General features: G+C 38.1%; 1 protein-coding gene across 1 annotated transcript; it reads right to left on the bottom strand.

Annotated features, from left to right (window-relative positions):
• Positions 1 to 567: 567 nt before the first annotated feature.
• LOC102504507 (40S ribosomal protein SA-like) lies at positions 568 to 26940 on the bottom strand. The gene is made up of 3 exons (XM_032484373.1): positions 26920 to 26940; positions 26077 to 26790; positions 568 to 621 (listed from the first exon to the last, which is right to left on the bottom strand). Exons 1-3 carry the CDS (start codon positions 26938 to 26940, stop codon positions 568 to 570), a joined length of 789 nt encoding a protein of 262 aa, XP_032340264.1.

The following is a 26940-nucleotide window of genomic DNA, read 5'->3' as shown; positions in this document are numbered from 1 at the left end:
AACACGTCATACATGGTGGTTAAGTTTCCAGGTTAGCTCGCAAATCTATTTAGTCCTTGTATAAACTATTATATCTACACAGTTAAAAGAAATTAGAGGCAACACTCTTGAAAACTGTAGCCTGGGATTTCAGTTACACATACTCCTTCAGCACCAGGACCCCTTGGGAGTCACCTGGTTGCTGGCCCAGCAAGCCTGGGCTTGTCTCTGAAACTCCATCACACTACAGTGTAAATAATCAGTCTTGACTCTGTTAACAAGCGAACAAGACAGAAGACCACGGAGCAGAGGAGATGGAAGAGGCAACTGGAATTTCTTATCTTTTTAATCCTATAAGGGCTCTATGTACATCTCCGTCCCAGAATAGAGGTACGATTTGAATAGGTGTTAATAAACCCACGGGAGAAGGGAACATAGCGGAGGAGGGATTTCCCAGGCTCCACCAAACTCGAATGGGCTAAGATCTACATACATCTCAGATCTGGAGGAAGGAAGAGGATTCAATCACAGGATTTTCAACCAAATCAATTCTTGTACTCACTGTAGCCTGAAGCCAGAGCTGATTTCTCAAGGCCTGTGCTTTCCTGCATAATCAAGCTCGTTGTCTTGTGGTTCAGAAACCTACAAGGAAGGAATCACACACACTACTTAGCTCTCAGTAAAGGTCCTCATAGTCCTTCAGATTCCACAGAGTCAGCCCAAAACGACAGAGAAAGAAGCTTTGAAGGTACAATTTCTAATCATTTCTCCTGGGACAGTGTCTGTATGGGAGTACGTGACCCACACCCTTACCCCAAATCACATGCACGTATGCAAGACTACTTCTGCTTCAGCTCTGGAATCCCACACTGTCTAACCTCATCACTCCTCCCCAGGAGACCCCTCTCCACTTCTCCTCTTTCCTCTGCTGGCCTGGATGGTGAGAAGCTGGCACATCACTTAGACACCTCAGACGGATCCTGCAGAGGGGATGAGAGGACTGATGAGGTGGGCAGGACAACAGCGCCCAGGTAAAAGAGCAAGAAACTCACCTGCTTCATCTTCTGCCTGGGGGCCAATCCTACTGACAGCCTTCAACTATGAACAGATTATTAAGCACTGTCCACAGAAGGCACGTAAGAAATTTCATTGCTAGAGAAGCAAATAGCTCTCAGGGGATGGAGGTCACTTGCCATCCCACACCTCCCTTTTTCCCTTCCTTCCATAATTACCGAGTGTCTTCTCTATGACAAGTAACTACTGCACTACTTCCTAGGGGTATAGTGACAAGTTAGCATACCTTGAAGGACTTGAAGTCTAAACAGGGGCAAATGGATATGCTGGCATGTGCAGGCAATAAACACTGACTAATACAATGACTGAACATATTACAAGAAACAACTATGCCAAGAGAAAGGGGCCAGACCAAAAAAAAAAAAAGGAGTTCACACTGAAATGATTCTCCAGATATAAATAATTCTTAAAAACATAAAAGAAAATTTAACAACAGAAAGTAGATCAATGATTGCTTGGGGATGGGGCCAAAGGTGGGGCACAGTAGGGAGAGATTACAAGAGGGTACAAGGAAACGTTTAAGTGAGATGAATATACTCATTATCTTGATTGTGGTGATGAGATTTCCTGGAAACACACATATATCAAAACTTACTAAAATGTGCACTTTAGATATGTGCAGGGTATCATATGTCAATTAAACCTCAACAAAGCTGTTAAAAATATATTACAAGGTACAATGTGGACACAAAGGAAGTAATGGTTTTGGTTTGGTTTGGTTTCTTTTTTTTTTCCTGCAGAGGATGAGACACAGTGCAGAAGTGTCTTAAAAAGCCAATCATGCTCTCTGTATCAAAGAGCCTCACAGGAAACAGAGTGCATTCTAGTTGTGTACTGTGGGAAGTGATCAATAAAAGGACTGTACACAAAGGCGTGAGGAAGATGTGGAAAAACAAGAGGGACAGTGCGGTGCCTAGTGGCTAGTAGCGCAGGACTCAGGCACCCCCCATACCCGGAAGTAGCAAGGTGGACAGTGGTTCCTGAGACCTGGGAGAAGGGTGTCCTGCAAAGAGGGACACCTGAAAAGGAGCTGAAACCTTGGAGCCAACATCCAACCTGCATGGACTTTTTAGGGAGGATAAGGGACCTTAGTAGAGAATAAGGAGGCACCTATTCAGGTCAACTTCCTCGGGCTCAGAGCAGCATGGAATGTGAAGTTGGAAAAACAAATAAATATTAGGCAACACAGCCCCCATTATAAGCCTGCTTTTGCCTTTTCTGGTCCAGGATCAGAAGATGCAAAATTATACAGAACTAAGACAGAGTCATGTTTTACCTCTGAAAAACAATAATTATTTCAGACTTTTACTTCACACTATCAGCCTTAGTTTTTACCCCGATTGGATAAGCTTAGTTCCTATGTTTGGATGGATGCTGTGAGAGCGTGAATTTGTGAGCCAGCGCCCTCTGCCAGGAGCTAAACCATGGCTCGTGGACCAAATCTGGTCCGCCATCTGTTTTTAAACAGCCTACGAGGTAAAAATGGGTTCTACATTTTTAAATGGTTGAAAAAAATACTGAAAGAAGGAAAATATTTTGTTACGCATGGAAATTACATGACTTTCAAATTTCAGCGTCCGCAAATAAAGCTTTCCTGGAACTGGGTATGCTTACCATTTACTTATTATCTGTATCTGCTTTTGCACGTCAATAGTAGAGTGGAGTCGTTGCCTACAAAACTTAAAACCTTTACTCCCTGGCCTTTTACAGAAAAAGTTTCATGACCCTTACCTTAAGCTAAAGAAGCTGGAGATCTGGAGACAGATTCACTTGACACTAGACCCTGGTTCAACCAGTACTTGGATGTGTCATCCTGACATGTTACTCAATTTCTATAAGCCTTAGTTTTTTCAAGACAAAAGAGGGATAATAATGTCTATATAGAGAGTGACCGTTGAGGATTAAGTCACAGAACAGTAGTAAAGTATCCAGCACAGAGACTAATACACAGAGAAAGTTTTCTCCTGAAATGAATAACAGAACTGAAAAATCAGGCACCATAAAGTAACACAGGTCTTCTTGCCCTTCTTTTCATACACCTTTTTTACACCGTGTACTAAACATATTTCTATCTTCTCATCATTCCAACTAGTGTCAAAAGAGATTTACCTCTTATTTAAAGTTCATCTCTTGCCAGGAAACACTAAATTCCATCCCTTTCCAATGTGCTGAGATAATAGTTCTAAGTAAAGTTCTAAATAAAGATTAAGATCTTTAGTGTGCTTAGAAACCACCAGGTGTTAACATACAGATCCCTGAGTCCAGTAAAGAATCTGAGTTTTTAAATTACTGTAGGAAACATTGATAGAAGATGCTCCCCCTCCTTCTCTCTCTCCAAACACACACACACACACACACACACACACACTCTCACACACACACACACACACACACACACTTCCTTTGTAACATTTTCAGTCCCTTTCATGGACTCTTTCCTCCTATCAATATCCTTTATCTTAAAAAAAACGATTAGAACTTCTATTGTCCTAATAGCCTTTCTGGCTACCTTTCCATCTCACTTATTTTTACCATCAAAATCCCCACATGTACAATCTATAACCCATTTGAATTGTGTGTTTTCTGTAAGTTCCTGTATCATCTCTCACTGTCCATCTTTTTCTTCCCCCTTTATTTCCATTGTTAGCTCCTTTTCCTCCTCTCCACCAACTAGAACTTTCCCCATTTTACTGCCACACAGTCCCTCAGAGCTATCTTTAAGGAACTTCACAGTGGGAGGCTAACATGCTTTTAGCACAGGCATTGGAGTTATATTCAGTGTCTTCAAACATGGTTCCCAGGTGTTGGGTGTGGTAGAGCTCAAGAGGTAACATCTCTGCTTCCCTGCCTGAGCTAAGAGAGGGCAGAGCTAGACAGAGACCGCAAATAGAAAAGGAAACAACACATAGATACCACAAAGAGGGTAAACTTAATTACCAATAAAGCTGATTGTGGAGAACTATGTCAACAGCTAAGTGAGCTTTGCAGGACTGAACTGCTGACTTACACAGATTTATACACCCCATCACAGACACTGCTGGGAAATACCAGAAATGGAAAAGAATCCTCCAGACAACTGTGGTCCATTCAGAAGAAGAAAAACTCTACCTAACCTTAACCATTACTGAAGAACAAATTGACCATGTAGACATGGCAACAATGTTGGATAGAGGCTACAATGCTGCCCAAAACTTGGTAACAATGATTATTACCAAGTAACAGTAAGGTATGGGAACTGGAAAACTCTGCTTCACTTTTAGAAAAGGTATTTCAAAAGTTTAGGGCAAAAATATGCTATTATAAAGGGATGGGCTTTGTGATAATAGGGATGATCTAGGATGGGCTGGAGGGAAAGAATCTTACCTAAGTGATCATTTTAAAATCCTCATTTAAAATTGTATGGAGGGAGGCAACTAAAGACAACTTCTAAAAGAGACTAGGACAAGCCACAGAACGTGGGCACATGACCAAGGCTAAGCTAAGATTAGCGTGAACTTGTATGAATAGTATCAGGAAGACAAAAGTCCACACTGAACAAGATGAGCCTCCAAAGTAAATTTAAAGATGTGTTTCAAATTAAAAAAAAAAAAAGACAGAGAGAGAAATAGTCAAATAGAGTCTCAGGGCATATTATGTAATGGTCACAGATGACAAAGAAAAGGCAACTGACTCAACATTCCTCCCACCTCAACTGAAAAGGTGTGGGACACCAAGGTCCCATCCAACTAATTTTTGTTGCCCTTCAAGCTAGGAAGGGGGGTATATATATATATACTCCTTAGCACAGGGAGAAAATGTTGGTTGAATTAATAAATGGAACAGCTACCATAGGAACACTAAAAAATAAGTCATGTCACTTTGACTTTGTTTCTGCTGATGTGTTGAGAAGAAAATGTCATTGACATAAAATGTCTTGATTTCAATGATGTATGTGATGAATCCTTCAATGACATAATTTTGGATAAAACAGTTGGAGAGTAGGGAGGAAGGGGAGTAGAATTAAAAACAAACAACAGTAACATTTTATATCTCTATCATTCTCACTGTGTGACCTTGTAAACATTACTAAATTTCTTTGAGTCTATTTCCTAATTGGTTTAAAAAAATAAGCACTTGGGCTACTTCATTCTGAGCTGATTTCCTACTCTAAAATGCAAAGATTCTAAAGTTCTACCAATTTGGTATCAACATAGAAGGAGACTTTTGTAGACTGCAACAAGGCCTTGCTTGTGCACAGTTTAGAATTTTTAACAGAGACTTGGATAAAGATACTGAAGGAAGGCCTGCTTATGTAATTTACAGATAACACAAACCTCGACTGGATGCAGTACAGAAAAAGGATTTGGAAAGTCTTAAGAGATTGAAGTTTCTGGATGGCTTTTGCACTTGAATGAGAATACTTAGCTTAGCAGAAGTTTACATGTGTGAAAAAGAAATAATGACCTCAAATTTAGTATGAACCAACAGTGTACTATGAATGTGTGTGTGTATGTGAAAGAGAGAGAAACTGCACCATACTGTCAGTATGTAACAAGAGCCTTAGAAAGCTGTATACCTCGGTCACAACTTTCCACGTCTAGTAGTTCATTCTAAGGAGGCAACGAAGAATATGTCCTTAAGTATCAGCTATATGAATATTTATTGCTGAGCTATTTATAATTATTTGAAATTAAAAAAAAACACAACTGTTTAACAATAAGGAGAGGGTATAGTTGAATAAATTATGACAATCTTTCCAAAAGATTCTTATAACATAAAAAAAGGGTTTATATATAATTATATATATCCATATGAAAAGATGGTCATGATATATTGCTGAAATTAAAAAAAACTGGTTTACAAGACAGTGAACCTAGTATAAACTCATTATTGATAAATAAAAATGAATCTGTAACAGGTTATCTCAGAATTCTGGGCGTATGGACATGGGACAGCTTTCCAGGTGTAGGTGGACAATATCCACTCAGTGGGTGTCCACCAGTATGCCACAGGACAAAGGCACATGGTAGTTGTAGTAGGTATGTGTCAGGTTGGAGAAATTCAGCATCCGTCTCTTATTTTTTGGTAAGACTGATCTAATTCCTTCTGGGGCCACCCCTGTGCCCAGCTCTAGAGTCTGGCATGTGACCCAGACTAAGTTAATTAGTAACTTTCATTCCCCTACAACAGTGATCGATTCAGGAACTGTCAAGAACTTATTCGCGCCTAATGTGAACTTTCTAATGGAAGATGGGAGACCTCCTTTTTCCTTGAATTTGAGGCTGAGAGGGTATTGGTTCAATGCATATGGTAGCCATGTCTCCACTTGTGTGAGAGAGTCTGTCTGGAAATGGAAAGGACAGGAAGTAAGTTCAGATGTGCAGAGAGAATCCAGGTCCTGAGGTTGTCATTTGAGCCTCTGTATACAGCTCTACCTTGGATCAGTTTCTCTGGCTCTCCAGAATTTTCAGCTTTTTCACCTCATCAATTCATGTCTGAATGAAGTTTTCAAGTTCTTATATCCTTTGGTATTGTGATGATATGGTGGGGTGAACTAACAATGAGTCTAGAGTTTATTATAGCTCTGAGCTCAGGATCAAGGATGATGACATGCCCTGTGAACAGATCCACCCACCAGGTAAGGGAGGGAGAGTCATCTGGACCTCCACCGGGCTGGAGATTCTCCAATAACGGGGCGAGACAGAAATATCAAGGTGGCCACCAGAGACCATGCCTCTAGTAGCTTTCCTGGGAATGGAGCCAAAGTGTAATGGGAAGACCCTGAGGCAAGACAGTCATCAGAGGGAAAATCCAAGGTCTCTCGGAAAGTGATCTGCATTTCAATTTGCATTAATTAGAAATGGTGAATGGAGTCACGAATCAGGCACTGGGGTTCCTTGTGTAATGGCAATGAGTACAGCTAGTTGCCCTTAAGAACACTTTCTCACGGCTTGGGCATTACCATACGACCCTGAAAGCCACATGGGTAGTGTGTGATGTAATGAAGACATCCATTGAAAGCTCTAGAGAAGAGTGACTGCAGTACCAAACTCTGATAAAGACAGAGCAACTGCCAAGGGACCCGAGGGAAGGGCTGCAGGCGGTGTTTTCAATGCAGGGAAATGACCCAATGTGGGAGCCAGCAATTGTGGTGAGCTCTGAGCAGCAGGTCAGTGCCCACAGAGACTGCAGCCTGGACCTGAGAGGGTGGCTCAGACCTAAGACCCAGGACAAAGTAAAAAGAAAGGCACAAGTGGCAGGTGATAGACTAAGGAGGGGCAGTAAGAGGAGCCATTCAGGAATCTTGATTATCTTAGAAAGGAGTGGGGACATCAGTCCTGCAGTCATGCAGCTTGTAGGCATAAAAAGCTATATAAATATTTAGTGGTTTATTACATTTCATTCCTAGTTCCCATCAGTTCTAGATAGCCAGAAGGGATCCTAGGAGTTGGGAAACAAGTAAAGAGTTCTTCTGTGTCTGTCTCCTCCTCTGACTCACCCTTTACCCCCAGACTACTCGGCACTCAAGAACTTCACCTTCTTATCTCCGATGACCCAATGACCTTCACCTCCAACCCATGTGATCCATCCACTGCTCCTCCTGTTAGCAGTCTCTGTTATCCTGTACTGCTCTCCCACTAAGATGTACAACTCTGAAATTCTAATTGCTTTGTCCAACTTTCTAAACAAGTGGCCTATCAGTGCCTCTAACCTAACATGATTAGGACTAAATTCATTATCTTGTCATCCAAACTTGTTCATCGTTTGGTTTTTCATATTTTTGCTAACAGTGCCATGACTGGCCTGTTAATTAATGTTTAAAACCTCCAAGTCATCACTCTCCCAAGTTCAAATGCTCCTCCTTTACCATACTTCATACTCTTATGTACTTTCTGGACTGTAACAATAGCATTCTAATGCCACTCCTGGCTTCCCCCTTCACACTGCAACAAACCTTTCCCATTGTTCTCAGATTAGACTTCCCACTGTCTCACCCTGATCATGGTACTCACCTGCAGAAAAGCCTTGCTGACTTCCGTTCTGACTAAACAGAAACTAAATCCTCTGGTTTGTTACACAAACCTTTGGACCAACAGATCCTAATCTGCCTTTTCCAGCATGGTTTCCAACAACTTCCACAAATCAGCCCTCTGCTTCCAACAGTCTAATCTATCCAAATATCTTCTATGCTTCTAAGCCCCTCAATCTTTCCATTGCTCTTTTGTTTTCAAACATCATCACTGCCTTGTAGCCTGCTGTAAGCTCCCCTCCTGAGACAAAAAAGCAAATGTCTCCTCCTCCAAACTTCTACATCACTTGCTATCTTGTTACTCTTACCTCTTCCTCGTATGTTCATAGGAATGCATACATTTTTAATAATGAAGTACATAATATATTTAGTAAGCATCTCACATGTGCTAGCTAACCGGGATAATGAGCAAGATGGATCTGTCCCTACTCACTCGGGGCTTAGTTTAGCACATAAGACTGTCAATAAACAAATGACTAGTAAGTAGCTAATTAATTAGAATCATGATCAATACTAAAAATAAAATTATGCAATGCAGTACCCATATGTAGAAAGTGAACATATAAGATGATACTGTTCTTACCATCTGAAACACCCTTTGAAAATGGAGCCATATTCAGTCTAGCTTAAAAGCCTTTGCTAGTTTAGGAGACACTATTTTCCTTGATTTACAGCATGATCTGGTTATTATGAGTGAAGCCAATAGTATCTGAAGGACAAAACAGGAAACTAAATTCCCTCTCTGGGGCAAGCATAACTGACTGGTTTAGCTGGAAACCTGAGGCAGAAGTAGCGTGCGGCATTTTTCTTCCTGTTGTTTTACTCTCGAGCAGCTATTTTCTGCTTTTACCCGTTGCATGCAGCCATCAATCACGGCCAGTAATCTCCAACAAAGTAAGAAGAGCAAAAATATAAAGAGGCAAGTGATTCATCACGAAGCCTGACACCAGCTGTAAGGGAAAAAGCCCTCTCTGACTTGGAGCTCGCAGGCACAATAGCACATTATTCCCAAAGGAGCTCTGGCTTGAAATTTCTGAATGGGCTTACCACCTGTCTCAGCTGGCAGCCTAGTATGCATGCACAGGCATGTAAACACTTCAAATATACTTTTTTTTTTTCAGTATTGACACTGTTCCCGGTATTTCTACAGATATCAAAAAACAAAGTTAGATTTTCATGTTTGTTTTCTCCTGCTGAATTCATGCTTCTAACTGTGAGCCCCCTCCCAAGAAAGAGAAAGACAAATGCCATATGATATCACTTATATGTGAGATCTAAAAAGAAAAACAAAATGACACAAATGGACTTATTTACGAAGCACAAACAGACTCCCAGACACAGAAAACAAACTTACGGTTACCAAAGGGGAAACTGGGGGGAGGGATAAATTGGGAGTTTGGGATTTGTAGACACAAACTACTATATATAAAATAGATAAATAACAAGGTCCCACTGTATAGCACAGATATTAAACAATATTTAATATTTTGCAATAACCTATAATGAAAAAATATGAAAAAAATATATATATTTAAATGTATGACTGAATCTGTAGCTCAGAATCTAGCACAATACTGTAACTGAACAACACTTCAATAAAATTCCCTCCAACTTTCTTAAACAAGAGCTTTCTCTTTCTCAAACACAAGGTACCATGTATATTTTGGCACTTCTGACGGTCAGTACATGAGTACTGAGAATAACTAACTACAGGCAATTGATAGTCATATAAATGGAAGCAAGAAGGCCACCATCACAGCCACTTGTATAATGTGGCATGTGAGTGAAGAAGGGACAGTAGGACAGAAGGCAACATTCCAGGTAGAGACTGTGCCATTGGGAATGAGACCGACTGAAAGATGACCCATACAGAAAGTGACCAGGGAGAGAGAGAGTTATGCTATGACCCTGAATTGAAAGGAAAATGCAGTGAACTAATTAAAGCCATTGTTGTTGTGTCCTCTATGAACCGTCCTTTACACGTCCTTAGGGGACTATGAGGCACACACAAGGCATAGAGGAAATTTTCCACAATGAACCATGAATGTTGCCTCTGCAGCAAGGGGTAAATGGTGAATGGAAAAATGAAATATGCCTTTCCATGCATTTCCCCTCCTTTTTGTAGGGGGAAAAAGAATTTTTGTGGCAAGCATATTGGAGACATTGTCGCAGAATGGTTCCTCTTCACATAAAGGTTAACTCTGTAAAGCTGCCAAGGGCAGTGCCCTGGTGGTTCGTCTGCCAAGTAAGTGCCAGTTGTGGCATCTATACTGTGGCCGGAGTGGAGGCAGGCCTGGCTCTCCCACCCTCCTTATGAATCACGGGCCTTTGTGCCTTTGTGCCCGACTTGCTACTTTTCCCACTCTCTGCCCTCCCTTCTCATTGGAGAGATCTCTTTCTTCACATATGAGCTGAATGTTCTGTTCTTCGCCAGGAAGCCAGGCTTACTGAATGCTGATTTAATGGAAGTCACAGAAGAGAGGCAAACAGTCATCTTTCAAGTAATCTGCATGAAAAGTGACCTTACAAGATATAAAGTGCTCAGCTGGGTTGGTGATGCACCACTGGTGCTACTTTAAAGGTATATACATATATATATATATATGTATATACTTCCTTATATTATATATGATATATATGTATATATAAAATAAACATTTTTCCATTAATATATATACACAGATACATATATGTTTTTGTTTCCATTTCTGGTTGAGTGTTTTAAATGGCTTTGTCTTTTTTACCCAATGCCTTATTTTTTTCTCTTTTTAAAGAACCACAAGAAAAGTGCAACTTTAAACTAGTCATTCCTTTTTTAAAGTCTTTAGTATATTCTAGAGTGTGTGTATTTATATATATGCCACTTATTGGCCAATTTCTGGGATCTGTCATGATGGAAAGGTATATTTCATTTCTTTTACTGTGACATATAAGATTTTGAAAGGGGCTATTCCAAAGAAGCATATAAGTGTTCAATAAAAGATATTCTCCTAATATACAAGATATCTCCATAGTCATTACTTTCTCCAGTCCTCAAAAGTAAAAGTTTTTAGCATCTGTCATCTCAAACTATGCCCTTTTGATATTTATACAAGCTACTTTCAGGCTGAGATTTTACAGAAATTTAAGGGAGGGTAGTTAACCGATTATAGTAAACTCCATCTTTTTTACTCTAAACAGTTTTATAAGGTGAACTGTCATTCACTTATAAGTCATCTATCATTAAGGAATATATGGTTGATAAACTCAGAGGGCAAACACTGCTTGACAGTAATGATTTGTTTTTAGAGAGCAGAGGGGAGGGTTTTAGGTTTATATTTTGAATAATATATGGTCATAGATACAATTCTTCAAAACCCTGGAAAACACAGACATTGCATATAATAAAAACCATCTCTTAGCATAACTTAAAAGCAATTAATTGTCTGTATTGCGCTGACCCACAAACTAAGTTCAATTTTTCTCTCCCTGATGTCACACATCTTTCTAATGATTAAGAAATAATATGTTATACGCTGTCATATTTATGACAATTATAAAAATAAAAGAAGAAGCAGAGTAAGCTAATTTCACAGAGAATTTGAATTTTTGAAAAATTCAATACCCAGCTGACAATGAGTTACAAATTGTGACCAGGACAGCTATTAAGAAATGAAATATCCATGTTAGTAATATGATTCCATTACAGACACTTTTCATATGTTAGTATTCATTTTTCCTACTGTTCTCACTAATAAAACCAATAGAAGTCATCAAAATTAAAACTGATAGGAAGTCAGATCACTCAAAATCAGTAATGGGAGATAAAGACTCGGTGTCAGCCTGCCTGCTCAGCTCAGCCCAGATCTGCAAGCAGCTAAGAGCTGTCTGGCACTCTTACTAGCAATCTTGGCAGCGATTTGAAAGACTGAATGGTGATGAATTTCTAATGACTTCCTAACATTTGGGGGCAGGGGGGCTCTTTTTAGAAGGAGATTGAGATACAAGACTTATAATTACAGAATGAAGGACTTGGGTATATCCAGGCTTCTCCTCAGGATGGAAATACAGGAAGTCAGTTCTCAGCAGAAATTTGACTCTGCCGTTAGATTTAAATGACAACAGAGGAGTTCTAAATATACATTTAAAGTACTAGTTTCCTTTGAACAAAGAGCATTTGTGTTGGTCATCTCCTGAGACTCCTTCAGATACTGAAAGACAGCTATGCTGCTTTCTTGAGTCTTCTCAGGTCTAGGATATGAATTTTCCTTTTTGATCAATTACAATTGGAAATCACATTGATATTTGACATTTGGATCTAATGCTATGGATCTCTAGGTGGTCATATTTTAAATTTTAAAGAGATGAAATATTGTGTGCTAGATTTCTCATCCCTTGCCCAGTATGTGTATTTTGGAAAGTTGTTTTTAAAATAAGAGTCATCATCAATCATGAATTCTAGAATGAGAATATCTTCCCATGCATAATCACGTTTTTCCTTAAATTGCATTAACCCTATGCCCCTCTACTGTCCAACATGGAAGGTACAAGCGACAAGAGACCATTCAGCACCTGAACCGTGGCTGTCCTGAATTGACCTGCAATATGAATATAAAATACACACCAGATTTTGAAGGATGTCTTATGAAAAAAGAATGAAAATATCTCAATAAAGTTTTTATATTGGTTACATGTAGAAATGATATTTTAGGTATGTTGTATTAAATAAAATATATTATTAAAATAAATTTTACTTATTTATTTTTACTTTTAAAATGTGTGGCTACTAGAAAATTTGAAATGATATGGGGTGGCTCACATTGTGTATCTATTAGGTAGTGCTGTTCTATACAGCTACAGTAATAGTCCACGTAACTGTAAATCCTGAGCAAATCATTTTAGTTTCTTTTGCCCAGCCCAGTTTGCAGGTTTTATGCAGAAACATTTCTTCTGGGAGAATATATAAGGCTCGTATTAGGCAGAGTTGTTGGACATGCAATGGATGACCTTCAACATCAGTAGTACTGCTATGATGGTCAGGAAAGAAGGGTCCTTAATAACTGAGGTGATGAACATAATCACTTGACTTTCCCAGAACCCCAAATTGGGAGCCTGGGATCACAAGCACATCTCAAAACAGGAGGAAATGTGGAAGCATTCCCTTTAAAATGTAACACACACAAGTATAAAACTGTCCGAACATTGAATTTACGCTTTCTTACTCTCAATAGACAGCTTTGTCTAGTTCTGGATCTTACAGTTTAAAAGGGAGGAGGAGCACTGATGGTGGTGGATGGGGACTGGCAGGGCTCCTACAAGTTCAGGAGCCAACTCAGATCCTCCAGGACTAGGAGACATGTAATGTAAGTCCTGAGTCCCGAGGCTGGGCAGGGAAGAAATTTTTAGGTAGGTAGGTAAGTAGATAGATAGACAGATAGATAGATAGACAGACAGACAGACAGACAGACAGACAGACAATTTGGAGGAGTGCAAGGACTTTGTGTTGGTTTGGTGTCCACATCATCAAATATCTGGTATATTAAGTAAATTTTTCAGATTATTTTTCTTTTATAATTGAAGTATCTCTATAATTTCTCAGGCCTTTTATTGTCTCCAAAATCAAGCTGACATCCCCTTCTCTGTGTCCCACAATGCTTGCTCCTCTAATCACCATTGCATGAATGGCCACCAATTCAGAAAAGATACTAGACTAGTGGGAAAAAATTCTTCTCTTTTCATAAGGACTGATTTTGTTTAATGATTAAATTTTATATATATAGGTAAAAACTTAGCCATTCCTTACTAGCTAATGTTCAATTCTAAATGATGTATGTAGTGTTTTTAAGCCAATAGCTTTTAATTGGTTTATCACTTCATCCATGTTGCAATTCTGTAGGTAACTAAGGTTGTTTTCACTCACAGATAGGGAAACTGAAGACCAGAGATGGTAAATAATTAGTCCATATTCACACAGCCTACTACAAAAGAAGGTCTATCTGGATCCAAATTGGTTCCTTTCAGTCATGTAACTACGTTGTCTTTCACTGTGTGAATTATGTACACCAAAGCCAGATGGTGCATATGTTGTCAATTTGCAAAACATTTCCTCTGACTAGTGAAAAGTGTGAACAAGAGAAGGATACAGTTAGTCATCCTTTAATACAAAAGTGTTGGGTTGCACTAGCGGTGCCCTTTCCCTCAAACACAGAACAAGAATCTTCACAAAAATACATAGCTCAAACATACCATTTAAAAAAAAAAAACACAGAATAACAAATCTAAGAACAAAGAGAATATGCTGCAGTTAAAAAACACAGAACTACAGGTAAGTTATGAATTTAAAAAGCTGTCTTTCCCTACTATTATCAAGTGTTTTGGAAAGTATTTACAGGTATTCCCCACTTTTCAAAAGTCCACCTTATGCCACTTTGCTTTTATCAAAGACCTACATTAGTGCTTGTTTTCACTAACAAAATGAAATCCAAAGAGGATTTTTATTTTAACAAAAAAAAAGTGCAGAATGAAAATAGCATTCAGTGTTTGTTCTGCAGGGAGCTGTTACAGAGACAGCACACCCCGAGCAGTGAGAGTGGCCACCCCACGCTCCCTCCCCGGGAACTACACTCAGCATCTCAGCGTCGTCCAGGTGCTAGAGCTTGGCACTCTGTCCGTGAGCATCTGCGCTTTTACCTCATTTACTTTGTGCGTCCATTAGGAAGGTGTGTCCTAATGTAACTGCTTCTGCACTTTACACCTTGTCAGCCTAGGAAAGGTTTCGCAGGAACGCTCCACTTCTGGATAGCGAGAGAAACCTGTACTGCAGCCTACACATTTTTAAAATATTTACGTCTGGCCCACAAAGAATAATGCATAAATTTCACAATTTTGCCTTCAAATACTCCTCTTTCTGCCTTTTTTTTTTTTGAGAGTTTCTACTAAAGTTGCTTTTAGAATGCACAAATTTTTCCTTACAGCCATGGAGTCCATCTGTTGTTGTGCACAGAGCCAGGGACAATTAACAGAAAGCACTATAGCACAGAATTTTATTGGAATGAACAGGGAATACTTTCTAATCATTTTAAAAATAATTTGCTCTTTTTATATAAATATACCTGACATAATACAAATTAACAGTTGGACAATGCATGACACAATAAAATAACAAATTCCACCCACAAACTAACAGATTTTAGGTACTGGAAAAAGACAGTCAAGTTTACTAATTAATTTTTTAATCTAAGCAAAAAAATCAGTGTACTTTATAAAGATTGTATGAAATGTGCCTTTAAAGTAAATACATTAAGTATGATACATAAATTCTAATACATGTACATATTAATCTAAATGGAAGAGTAAGTTCCTTCTGGATTGTAAATTATTTTTAATAGTTTCATGTTTGCTATTTTCCATTCTTTATCTAGCCCATCCTCTGCCATTAATTTATACATTCCTTTAAAATACAAGACATAGCTTCTTTTATTTATTTTTTTAACTATCTGTAACATAAGAAGAAATACGTATTTGGTCTCTGTCCCTTCTTCCTGGCACAGAGTTCATAAAACCCTAGGAATTTCCTGAGTGATAAGAGTGAGAGAGGCACCTTTTGTTATTTATAATAAGCCCCTCTTGGTCTACCCAAGTTCACGCTAATGAAGAAAGGAGACTGGTTGCCAGAGGAACCAACCACATGATTAGAGAGCTGAAACTGTCAGCCCCAACTCCTTACCTCTGGGGAAAGGAAAAGGCCTGGAGATTGACTTACTCACCAACAGCAGATGATTTGATTGAAGCATTCCTTTGTAATGGAACCTCCTAAACGAAGGGGTTCAAAGACCTGGGCTGGGGAACACATGGCAAGGTGGAATGTGGGGAGAGGACACAGAAGCTCCCGCCCCTTCGCCATACCTGCTCTCCACACCTCTTCCACGTGCTTGCTCCTAACTTGTGTCCTTTTTTTAATAAACAGGTAAGAGTAAGGAAAGCACTTTCTAGAGTTCTGTGAACTGTTTTGGCAAATTTTCAAACCCAAAGAGGGGGTCGTGGGAACCCTTGATTTAGAACAAGAAGGTCAGAAATATGGGAGGCCTGGACTTTCGTCAGTGCTGTAAGTGCTGTGAGGAGAGAAGCATTTTTTCTTTTACTATTCCCACTCTATAAGAATAAAAGTACTCCTTGTAAATATTTGAAGAAATGTATACACAACTAAGTGACTAAAACAAACAACATAAACAATAAAACCAGTATAAACCTAACACATGAAAAAAACTTAAAACGATGCTAAATATTTTTGGACTACAAACTATGAGCTCAAAGAATACAATATATAAAATTAAGCATTATAATCATTTTTCTTTCATTTTTTTCTTCATTCCTGAGAGAAGTCTATTGATTCCTAGGCCTCATAGAAATATAATTTTTATAATATAGCATAGAAAGTGATACGGTAAGCTTATCATTAATAATCTATATATTAAATATTAATTTACCTACTTTAAAAAATTCTGAATTATCTTAGTATTTTTACCTGTTTTTATAAACTTGACCCAACCTCAGTAAAAGAGTAGCGTAAAATGCCTTAGCCTTCTTATTTTATGAGGTGGAGGCAAACAATCCAACTTGTTATCCAATATTGCTCATTATTTAGTCTTCTGTGCTTTCCTTTTTTCAAGTAATAGTGGCTTCATTAAATGTCCATTTTTTAAATATCAGATCTTTGACTCTATTTTATCCTTGAGGTTTAGGGCTGGGGGTAAAGAGTGTGTATTTGTGGCCAGTAGCCATGATGTACAAAATGTCATTTGTACTTTAAGCTTTTATTCTCTTTATTGATTTTGAATGGTTTGTAGGAGGAAAAAAAGGAAAATACCTGAATTTACATGGTCATCTTGAAAATTATATTCAACTTTCTATGTCTTTATGCTTTGTATATATCTTCTTTAGGCAACCTGTAACTCAACAAACTGTCTTTTAGCTCTGTGTGTAGGAGGCAACGGAAGGTTATTCCCCTTACGTGTATTTGCACTGATATGCTTAAACTTCATTTTTTCCTGTCTTCTTGCCTTCTAGTGGCATTTCTTTAATTGCATTTTCTCCCTACATTAACTTGGATGTAATACACTCTTATTTTTACTATCAATGTATATTCTAAAAAATGTATGTTTAATTTATAAAGTCAAAAATAACCAATGTCTACATTCTTAAGACACCCAATATGTAGCGCTTTAATGCCTACACACAATTCATATCTAATGTTACACTTTGTCCAGAAATAAGTTTCATCTAGTTGTTTATAACCCCACTAATTAGACATTATTGTGGCTCATATCTTGTGGCTAACCCACGTTTGTAAATTTCTAAGCTTTTGTCATCTGCCTTCTTAGCGCAGAAGGCAGCACGTCAGTCTCATAAATTTCTAAGCTTTTTATTCCTATTTGTATCTCTGACTTAGTTTGAGATGGATTTATTTTTGTCTTCTTTCTTTAATATCTTCTCTTAAGTATGTGTACTTGTAATAAAATTTGTTTTTGTTTGTTTGAAGGTGTCTTTTTCCATGTATATAATTCTATCATTTTCCACGTATATAACCATTTTCCATGTATATATTTCTAAGTTGATAGTTCTTTCCTCGAAGCCTTACTGAGATACTATTTTATCATCTTCTGGTTTTTACTACTGCTTTTGAGAGACTTGCAGTGACCCTCACTGACTATGCATTACAGATAAGTTAGCTTTTCTCTCCACTTGTTTTTGGTATCTTCTTTTTATCTCTGGTGCTTCAAAGTTTGCTAAGTATGTCTTGAAATGGAATTTTTGATTGGATTTATTTTTATTTATCATTCTGGGATGTGGAATGTTTTCTGAACCCAAGAATTCATGTCTCTCCTAAATTTGGGGAATTATCTGCCTCTATCTCTTCAAATATTGCTTCTTCCCATTCTTGCATTTTTATCTTTTCAGAACCCTCATCTGATGTATGCTGCCCTTTCTCATTCCAGCCTTTATATGCCCTAACTTGCCTTTTCTTTTTCCCTTCTCTTTGTGTCTCTTTGCTGAATTCTTAATACTCTCTTTAGATCTTGCAGTTTCAGTGATTTTCTAAAAAATTTCTGGTTTGTTCTTCAGATTTACTTTGTTATTTTAAATCATAGTGTATGCTTATTTTGTGTCTTCGTATTTTAATTTTCTTAAACTTTCATTCATAAATCATTTTATAATCCACTTCTGAATGTTACTATATCTGGGTCCTTGAGAGTCTAATTTTGCTGTTTTTTCTACTGACTTGTTCACAGTAGCTTATTGCCGCTTCTGGTTTGTTTTTGTTTTTTTTTCCCCAGTGTTATCGAGATATAATTGACATAACATCACTGTATGAGTTTCAGGTGTACAGCATAAAGGTTAGACTCATATATAGTGAAATGATTGCAACAGTAAGTTTAGTCAACCCCTCTTTGTTTTAAAAATGATTTATTGACCATTTTTTTCTGGTTTGCATCTAAGAAATTGTGTTGGACTCTAGATGAGGATGCATCATTTCCAAGAAAATGTATAACCTTTCTCCTAACCTGTGTTTCATATTTTTCCATCCTTTTATTTCTGTGTTCTCTCTCAAAAGTTTCCTCAGATATATTTTCCAATAGAAATGTATTGCTTCATTTTAAACATTCCTTTTCTATTTTCACACTACCAAGGTCTTTCACTTCATTTCTCTTATTTCTTATTCCCTCTATTTCACTTTTAACAAAATATTAGTATATATTTATTTTACGCATAAATCCACACACTAGAAAGTACTCCTGAAATGTTACTGTCTTTGTTGGTGTGCTGAATTCTACCCTATAATTACTTGAGAAATCACAGGAAAGAAGAATTAATAACTGAGGAAATGCCCCTTCAGTACTATTCTGCTCCTATCATTTAGAGTTTGACAACAGTTACAGCAGAAAACTGAATTACTTTATAATAAACCCTCATTTTTTTTTAATCAGCCAGAAAACATCCAACTTCTTTCACCTGGATTTTTTGTCCAATTTCTAATTGTAGGACTGTGGGCTATTTAATCTATCATCAGCCAGGCCGGATGTTGTGAAGCAGTACCGCACTCAAGTGTGGATACAGCTTTATCATTGCTCCAGTGTCTTCAGTGTCAGACACTGTGGCAGTGTAAACTCCTTCAGATCCTATTGCAGCCCCTAATTATCTTTGAAGATACTAGGAATGAAGTCCTTACAGGTAGTATAAGTTGATGCAAATATAGAAAATGTTTCTTCGTTAGACTGATGAATTGTTACTCATTTTTTTACCTAAAGTTTTAAAAATAACATTTTTTCCCAGTCCAAAGAAGTCAGATCATTTTTGATAATGGAACCTGGTCATTTTCTACAACAGGCCTGTTTTATTTTCTAGATGCTTAAGGCTTTGAATTGTTTGCTTATTACTGCTATACCTTCTTTACTACTGAGGCTTATTGAATGGCTTCCACTAAAATTTTACTGATATTTCTTGAAATTTAATATTGGGCTACATTACAGCTCTTTCTGTTTTGATATCAGCTACTTTAAAATTCATATCACCACTTAAACCTTCAATTCCCATTGATTCTATCAACAAATGATCATCTCCTATTTTACACTCCTCAGGATTGTTTTTGGTAATTAATCACATTGCCACACCAGCAAGAGAAGCTGGAATCCCGAGTTCACGAATTCTTACCATCCAGTATAGGTCAATGCTGTAGATTTGCACTGTCTGATAATGTAATCATTAGTCACATGCAGCCATTTAAAATCAGACTTAAACATAAATAAATTAAATTAAAAATTCAGTTTCTCAGATATGCTAGTCTCGTTTTAAGAGCCCAGGAGCCACATATGGCTGGTAGCTACCATACTGGACATTACAGATTTAGAACAATCTAGTCATTGCAGAGAGTTCTACTGGAGAGCATCTCTATGGATGATAACCCATTTAATTCAAGGAACTCAACAGTGATTCTTGATTGAAAACAAAATCTTTGTGAATAATTGTATGTAAAGCTTTATCTGTCAAAGCGCCATGGTCAAGTTCTATATAAATGATTTAGTCAGTTACATTAGTTGTATAAGTAGGAACCTCATAGTGCAATATAAAACTTATATCTTTTATCCTGGATTATAGCTATTGTAATAAAATCAGACTTCATAATGAACCTAATGAATCAAATGTGACCATACAAAGTGCCAGCAATTGTTTTCTTTAAAATAGTACTAATCAATGAAGAGTTTTAAACATATCAACCTTACAATTTATGTACCTAAGTGCCATCATATCTCAACTATCATACTTTTAGAAGTCATTCAAAATAATACTCTGAAAACCTCTGTAAAATGGTGTTGAAGGAGTCTATTCATATGGAATGACCTCAAGAAAGTCTTCCTTTAGCTGTCTTCAGTATTCCATATTATCTTGCTGATAGCTTTATCTCTGGAAATTTTTAGATGTTCAAAACTAAAATGAAATAATATTTCCAAAGTGATTGTATGACTGTATCTCACAATCTCTCAGAAAGCAGTAAATAACGTCTGACTTACCTGACATTATTTCTTTTACTCATTGCCATATGGCCTAGACTATTTGTGGGTGGACTTCAGTGCCACTTTAATGTGATGAGAGGAATTCTGATGTACTACATTGCTGGCAAACATTTCCAACTTAACAATCTGACTTCTTGGTGCTTCAGCACCCAGCAAATGTAAAGTATGAGAAGACATTTTGGGGTGTATATATTATGTTAACACATTTTCCATCAATTATTCCTACTTAAATCACCTCAGCAATACTCATTCCAAGAAATATCACATAACAAGAGGACTACAAAAGTGCCACTATTTGCTACCACACCAGGTTGACGATCCGCTATTGCAAAATATTACAAAGGGAATGTGTTTCATGAAACTCAGCTGGAAAGAGATGTTTAATTGACCAATCTATTATTCACTTGTAACCATTTCTTCTTTTTTCTATAATACAATATTATTGTCCATATCTTTATACTGATCTGTATGGCTTATTTGCTATTTGTTACAAATCTATACCCTTAAACACTATCACTCTGGTTCCCCCTACCCCCTTCCTCTAGTAACCACTGTTCTACTGTGTTTTATAGGCTTCACTTTTTAGATTCCACATGTAAGTGATATTATACAGTACTTGTCTTTTTCTGTCTGACTTATCTCATTTAGCATAATGTGCTCAAGTTCCATCTATGTTGTCACAAATGGAAGGATATCTTTTTTTCCCTCATGACTGAATAATATTCCATTCTGTGTAAGTACCACATTTTTTAATCCACTCAGCCATTAATGGACATTTGGGTTGTTTTCGTATCTTGGCTATTGTGAATGATGATTTGATAAACATGGATGTGCATGTATCCCATCAAAATCCTATTTTCATTTCTTTCAGGTATATACCCAGAAGTGGAAACTCCACTACAATATAGATCTATTTTTAATGTTTCGAGGAACCTCTATGTTGTTTTCTGTAGTGGCTGGACTAATTTACATTCCCACTAACATGGTATAAAGGTTCCTTTTTCACCACATCCTCGCCAGCACCTGTTGTCTCATCTTCGTGATGATGGTCATTCTAACAAGTGTGAGGTGGTATCTCCTGGTTTTGATTTGAATTTTCCTGATGATTAGTGTGTAATCATTTCTTTATCAGAGAAACCAACACCTCTTCTATGAGAGTATGTAGGAATTCCACCTGCTGCAGTAGCTTTTTGTCTATTGTCAACCACCAAAGGCATGAACAGGAGAGTGGGAAGATTTTGTTTCACTGATCGCTGTGACCATCACTGCAGTGTCATCTGACTGTACCACAATAGAACCATCCACAAATCTAGCCAGTTTTCCATAAATACTCCTGATTTGCTCTACCAGGGTTTTCTTAAGTCCTGTATAAGTTTTCAATATTAATTTCCTTCTGATTTCTTTTTTTTAATGGAGGTACTAGGGGTTGAACCCTGAACCTCGTACATGCTAGGCACACGCTCTACCACTGAGCTATATATACTCCCCACCCCTCTCTTCTGATTTCTAATCCTCTAGTGGGACCACTCCTGCTGTACCTTAAGTGGCTAAATATTAAACGTAACTGTCTCTACATTTGATTTTAATCATAAATTATGTTCAAGTTTGTGCCACACAGGAATTAAGCTGGGTTCTATCTATCTCAACCAGGGATATATACTATTCTGAAAAAGAATCAGAAAATGAAAAAAATGGAAGGAAAGACGGAAGGAGGGAAAGGAAAGGAGAGGCAGCAGGAGGGAGGGATGGAAGAAGGAAGAGAGGACTTCATCATTTTTTTTCATGGAATAAATATGGCCTTACATTGAGACCTACCCTTGCTGTGAAGACTATGTAACTGAACTAGTTTCCTCTCCTCTGGAAAAAAAGATTTATTTAACAATAGTCGCTGCTTTATCTTACATAATAATGAATAATCACTCTAAATGACACTAGGTTCCTGGTGGACACAGGGAAGAGAGAGTAGGGTCTGTGTTTAGAGACTGTGAACTTTGAAGAACAATTAGTTCTCACTCCCCTCCCTGCTCACTTTCTTCCCAGACCAACCTCTTTTCCCCACGTGAGAATTAAAACTCCAGCCCCTTGTGTTCCAAGTCCCACAAGCCAGGATGTTGGCATCAGCACCTGTTTATTGCTTTGCTTTGACTTCTCTCCCTTTTTGGGGGGGTGAGAGGCACCTGAAAATCACCTCTCCTGAGTTCAACTCTGTACTTTTTTAGTTTTTAAAACTTTACTCATACTGTTTCTAAAATGGTTCATTACTTACTGTATGTGATTTGTGTGTGTGTAAAAATCTTTCAGCCTTGAAGATGGACTTAGTGACATGGAAAAAGTTTTTAAGTTTCAAAATGTTGATATTAGGGGTAAAGGTAAAATCGGTTAACAAAAAATAAAATAAAGCATTGCAAAGCATTATTATTATTTATAACTTAATGGAATCTTATTTGTTTATAATAATGCATTTTTCTTCAATGGGTAATAAAAGTAGGCACCTTATCAATCATTTTAGAACTTGATGCCTCCAAGGTTTCATTAGATCTGATCTGGATTGCAGTTATTTTCAAATAACCCTCACCAATTATGCTGCCATTCTGGCATCTTTTAAGTGCATTTTCAGGCTTTCCACTTTTCCCCTATTATTTCTCATGTTTCTTTATCGTGTTGCCTTTTTCAACTATGGATCCTGTCGGCCTTTTATGACTGTAATTCACTTTTAAGTAGACCTAATAGTTCTTATGATTGTACCTTTGCTAACTCTATATTTTAACATTGATCAGCTGTCTTGTATCTGAAATTCAGAAAGTAAAGGGATGGTGTGAGAAATGCAGCAGCAAGAGGTAACCAAACCTGTCCCTTTGATGCACACACAGCCACACGTGCACAAACGCGCATCCACTCACAAACAGCAGAACATACAAGAGACCTGCTCAGCTCAACTCTGGTTCCCCATCCATCTCACTCCCAAGATAGGAGAAAAACTAATAAAAAGCAATAAAAATTGAAACAAATTTACCTCCACAGATATCTGTAAGTCATCAAATATCCAGCCCTCATATGTCTCCAGAGCCTATTTCCTCATCAGAAAAAGTCAGTTATACCACTGAAGATTGAACGGGACCCATAAGATTTCTTTAAACTGACTCCAACATTACAAACTCACATGTGGAGAGTGGTAGCAATTATCTTTATAAGACTTCCACCGTAGAAGCAGAAATCCTCTTGCTGGGATGGAGGGCAATGGTTTTAATAATTTGGAAAGCATTTCCTGAGGGACCAAACATTTGAATCCACTAACTTTCTGCAATTGAAGCCTTTATCTTTAGTAAGTGCTAATGTACTGTTCAACTTATTTCCTTCTTTTCTCACTTGTTTCCTCCTTATTTCATTGTCAGTTATGGGGAGGAGGAATGATGGGGTTGTCTCTTAGAACTTTTTTTTTTTTACATTACATAGCTTCTATTTTCCCAAACTGCATCATTTTGGTTGACTCCTCCCAGAGCCTTTAAAACTTTATATTACTTATAAAACTTGGTCTCCTAAGCTGGGCTAAGGCTAAGGGCTTGAGATGCTCATTCACTTCTCCAACATTCAGGCCCTCCCTGGATGGGGGAAGCAGCGGCTGGGGAGACAGGCTTGTAAACAGTCACAGTGATAAAGGGGGAAGAGGGGAGCCCACAGGGAGGGGGTGCTGTGGGGACACAGTAGGAGCACTCATTTAGTTGTGTCTCTAGGTTAAAGCATGGGTTTGCTCATCTCTAATTTAAGATGGGAGCTTTACAGTTATACCATCTTAATCTTTACCTAAACCCCAAAGGTCTTCTTATTTCTCTCCTCCAAATTCTTGCTTCATTAATTATCCATTCTTCTTCTAAAACTTCCCCAGTGATGCCTTCTGTTCAATCTGCAAAAATGCTTGATTATTCCTGTCCTAAAAAATTAATTAATAAACCAAAAACGTTCTAGTAATCATGCCTCCCTCTTGGCTCCTGCTCTCTCCTCCCTTCTTGATACTTCTAAAATTCTAGACAGTCACCTACATCCCTGCCTCCACTTCTGTAACTCTGCTATACTCATCAGCACACTGGAATCTGGCCTCTACTCCCCAGCATTCCACCTAAACTTTTTGATCAAAGATCAAAAATGACATCCTGAATGAATTTCCAGTGGCCTCACCTCAACCCTCCATATGCTTGATCTCAGACAGAATTTGATTCCATTGAAATAATTTTTTCATTGGCTTTTGGCCCACAACTCTGGCCTACTGGGCCACCTGAGCTTTAGATTTGGACAAAACTTGTTTATATCCTTTGTCCAATAGTCTGTTGAGTTCTTAATATTTTTTTTTATTTGAATAAGGTCTATTTCTGTTTTTTATTTTTTGTATATATTTTTAAAATAACTCTCAGAGTCTTACGTGAGTTGCAAGTATTTCTCCCATTTGTATTTACTGATACTTAAAATCATAAAAAGTTAACTAATAATATTAATATAAATGTACTTAGCTTTGTTGGGTACATTTTCAGTTTTTGGATTTTGATTTCCAAATCATAAAATAATTATATTATCATTCCTTCTAATACTTTTATGATGCAATTTTTTGTCTATAAACATTAGTCAACCAATAATTAAATTTATTTTGTATGTGTTTGTTTCAAAGAAACTTTTCTTCTGTCATTCTTATTTCCATTTTGTTTTTAAGCGTCTGTAGAAGATCCTTAAAAAATTAGAAATAGACTTATTATATGATCTAGCAACCTCAGCTCTGGGCATATATCCAGAGTAAACTCTAATTTGAAAAGATACATGCACCCCAATGCTCATAGCAGCACTATTTACAATAGTCAAGACATGGAAACAACCCAAATGTCCATCAACAGATGATTAGATAAAGAAGATGTGGTATATATATACAATGGAATACTACTCAGCCATAAAAAATTCCGTTTGAAGCAACATAGATGGGTGTAGAGATGATCATATTAAGTGAAATTAACCATAAAGAGAATGAAAAATACCGTATGATATCGCTTATACGTGGAATCTGAAAAAAAAAAAACCACAAATGAACTTATTTACAAAACAGAAACAGACTCACAGACATGGAAAACAAACTTACGGTTACCAGTGGGAAAGGGAGTGGCGAGGTATAAATTAGGATTTGCAGATACTACCTACTATATATTAAATAGATAAACAACAAGGTTCTACTGTATAGCACAGGGAACTATGTTCAATATCTCACAATAACCTATAATGAAAGAATATGAAAAAAGAATATATACATATATATATGTATATATACACACATATATATAAACACATGTACACTGAGTCACTATGCTGTACGCCAGAAACTAAGACAACATTGCAAATCAATTATATTTTAATTAAAAATAAAATAAATTTTAAAATTTTAAAAAGAGTCTGTGGGAGAACAGCTTAAAACCACTCAGCGGTTGTTCCTACCCGTTCTGCGGCCCGAGCGGTGGGGGCTGCAGGCTGGCCCTCATGGCGGGCGGGGGCTCCGTCCTCAGCAGGGAACTGCCGGGTGGGCAGAGACCCCTCCGTGACCTTGGAAGGAACAGCTGGAGCCGTCCAAACACCCTGAAATTCCTCCTTGGGCACCGCCTTTGCAGCAGCGGCCTGCTCTTCCTTCTCCGTCTGTCTCCTCAGCATCTCTGTGGAAATGGAGATCGAGCTGACCTCCGAGGGCTGTTCCTGGGAGACGGTCCGCGCACGCGCGGAACTTCCGGGACCGGCGTCCACCACTCCAGGCGCACCTAGCGAGCTCCCTTGTTGTTGCTTGCGGACTATGGCAGTGTCCTCGTGGCGCAGAGGAGAGTCTGGGTCCCACGGGGCGACAGTGAGCAGGTTCACATAAGACGCCTCTGTGAGAGGCTGGTGGTCAGCCCTGGGATCAGTAGCCACCAGAAGTCTCGGCTCCGGGAGGAAGGCTGCCTGGATCTGCTCAGCTAAGGTTCCAGGAACGAAGCGGCCGACGGTAGGAGTGGCCTCAGGGGCAGCAGCGAAGTTCAGCACAGCTCCCTGGCCGGTGTTCCTGGAAGATGTGACGCTGGCCTCGGCCAGGTAGCACGAGCTGCCAGAAGCCGCTCCTCTGTCCTCTGTCCTCGTCAGATTTATGTGGTAAATGCCATCACTTTTCCTTTGTAGATGATTGTTCTATTTGGAAATCAAGGTTGGCGCCACCTAAGTAGGTTCCTGTTGCAGGAAATTTGAGGACATCCTGCTCTTTATTTGTGGGACATCAAGGGCTCAGGACGCTGTGAAAGTTTCCCTTTAGGTTATTACGGGAATCCAGAACAACGCCAT

Source organism: Camelus ferus, chromosome 7 (assembly GCF_009834535.1).
Source record: "Camelus ferus isolate YT-003-E chromosome 7, BCGSAC_Cfer_1.0, whole genome shotgun sequence".
In the NCBI taxonomy this organism is placed as follows: domain Eukaryota; kingdom Metazoa; phylum Chordata; class Mammalia; order Artiodactyla; family Camelidae; genus Camelus; species Camelus ferus.
The sequence above is the reverse complement of the archived record's forward strand: the minus strand, read 5'-3'. Positions and strand labels throughout refer to the sequence as shown.

Coding starts and splice junctions, on each gene's coding strand:
- LOC102504507 (XM_032484373.1), bottom strand. CDS start 26,940: ATGGCGTTGTTCTGGATTCCC. Junction 26,791..26,919: donor TGGCGTTGTTCTGGATTCCC/GTAATAACCTAA, acceptor ATTTCCAAATAG/AACAATCATCTACAAAGGAA. Junction 622..26,076: donor CCGCTCGGGCCGCAGAACGG/GTAGGAACAACC, acceptor CCTTCCTTGTAG/GTTTCTGAACCACAAGACAA.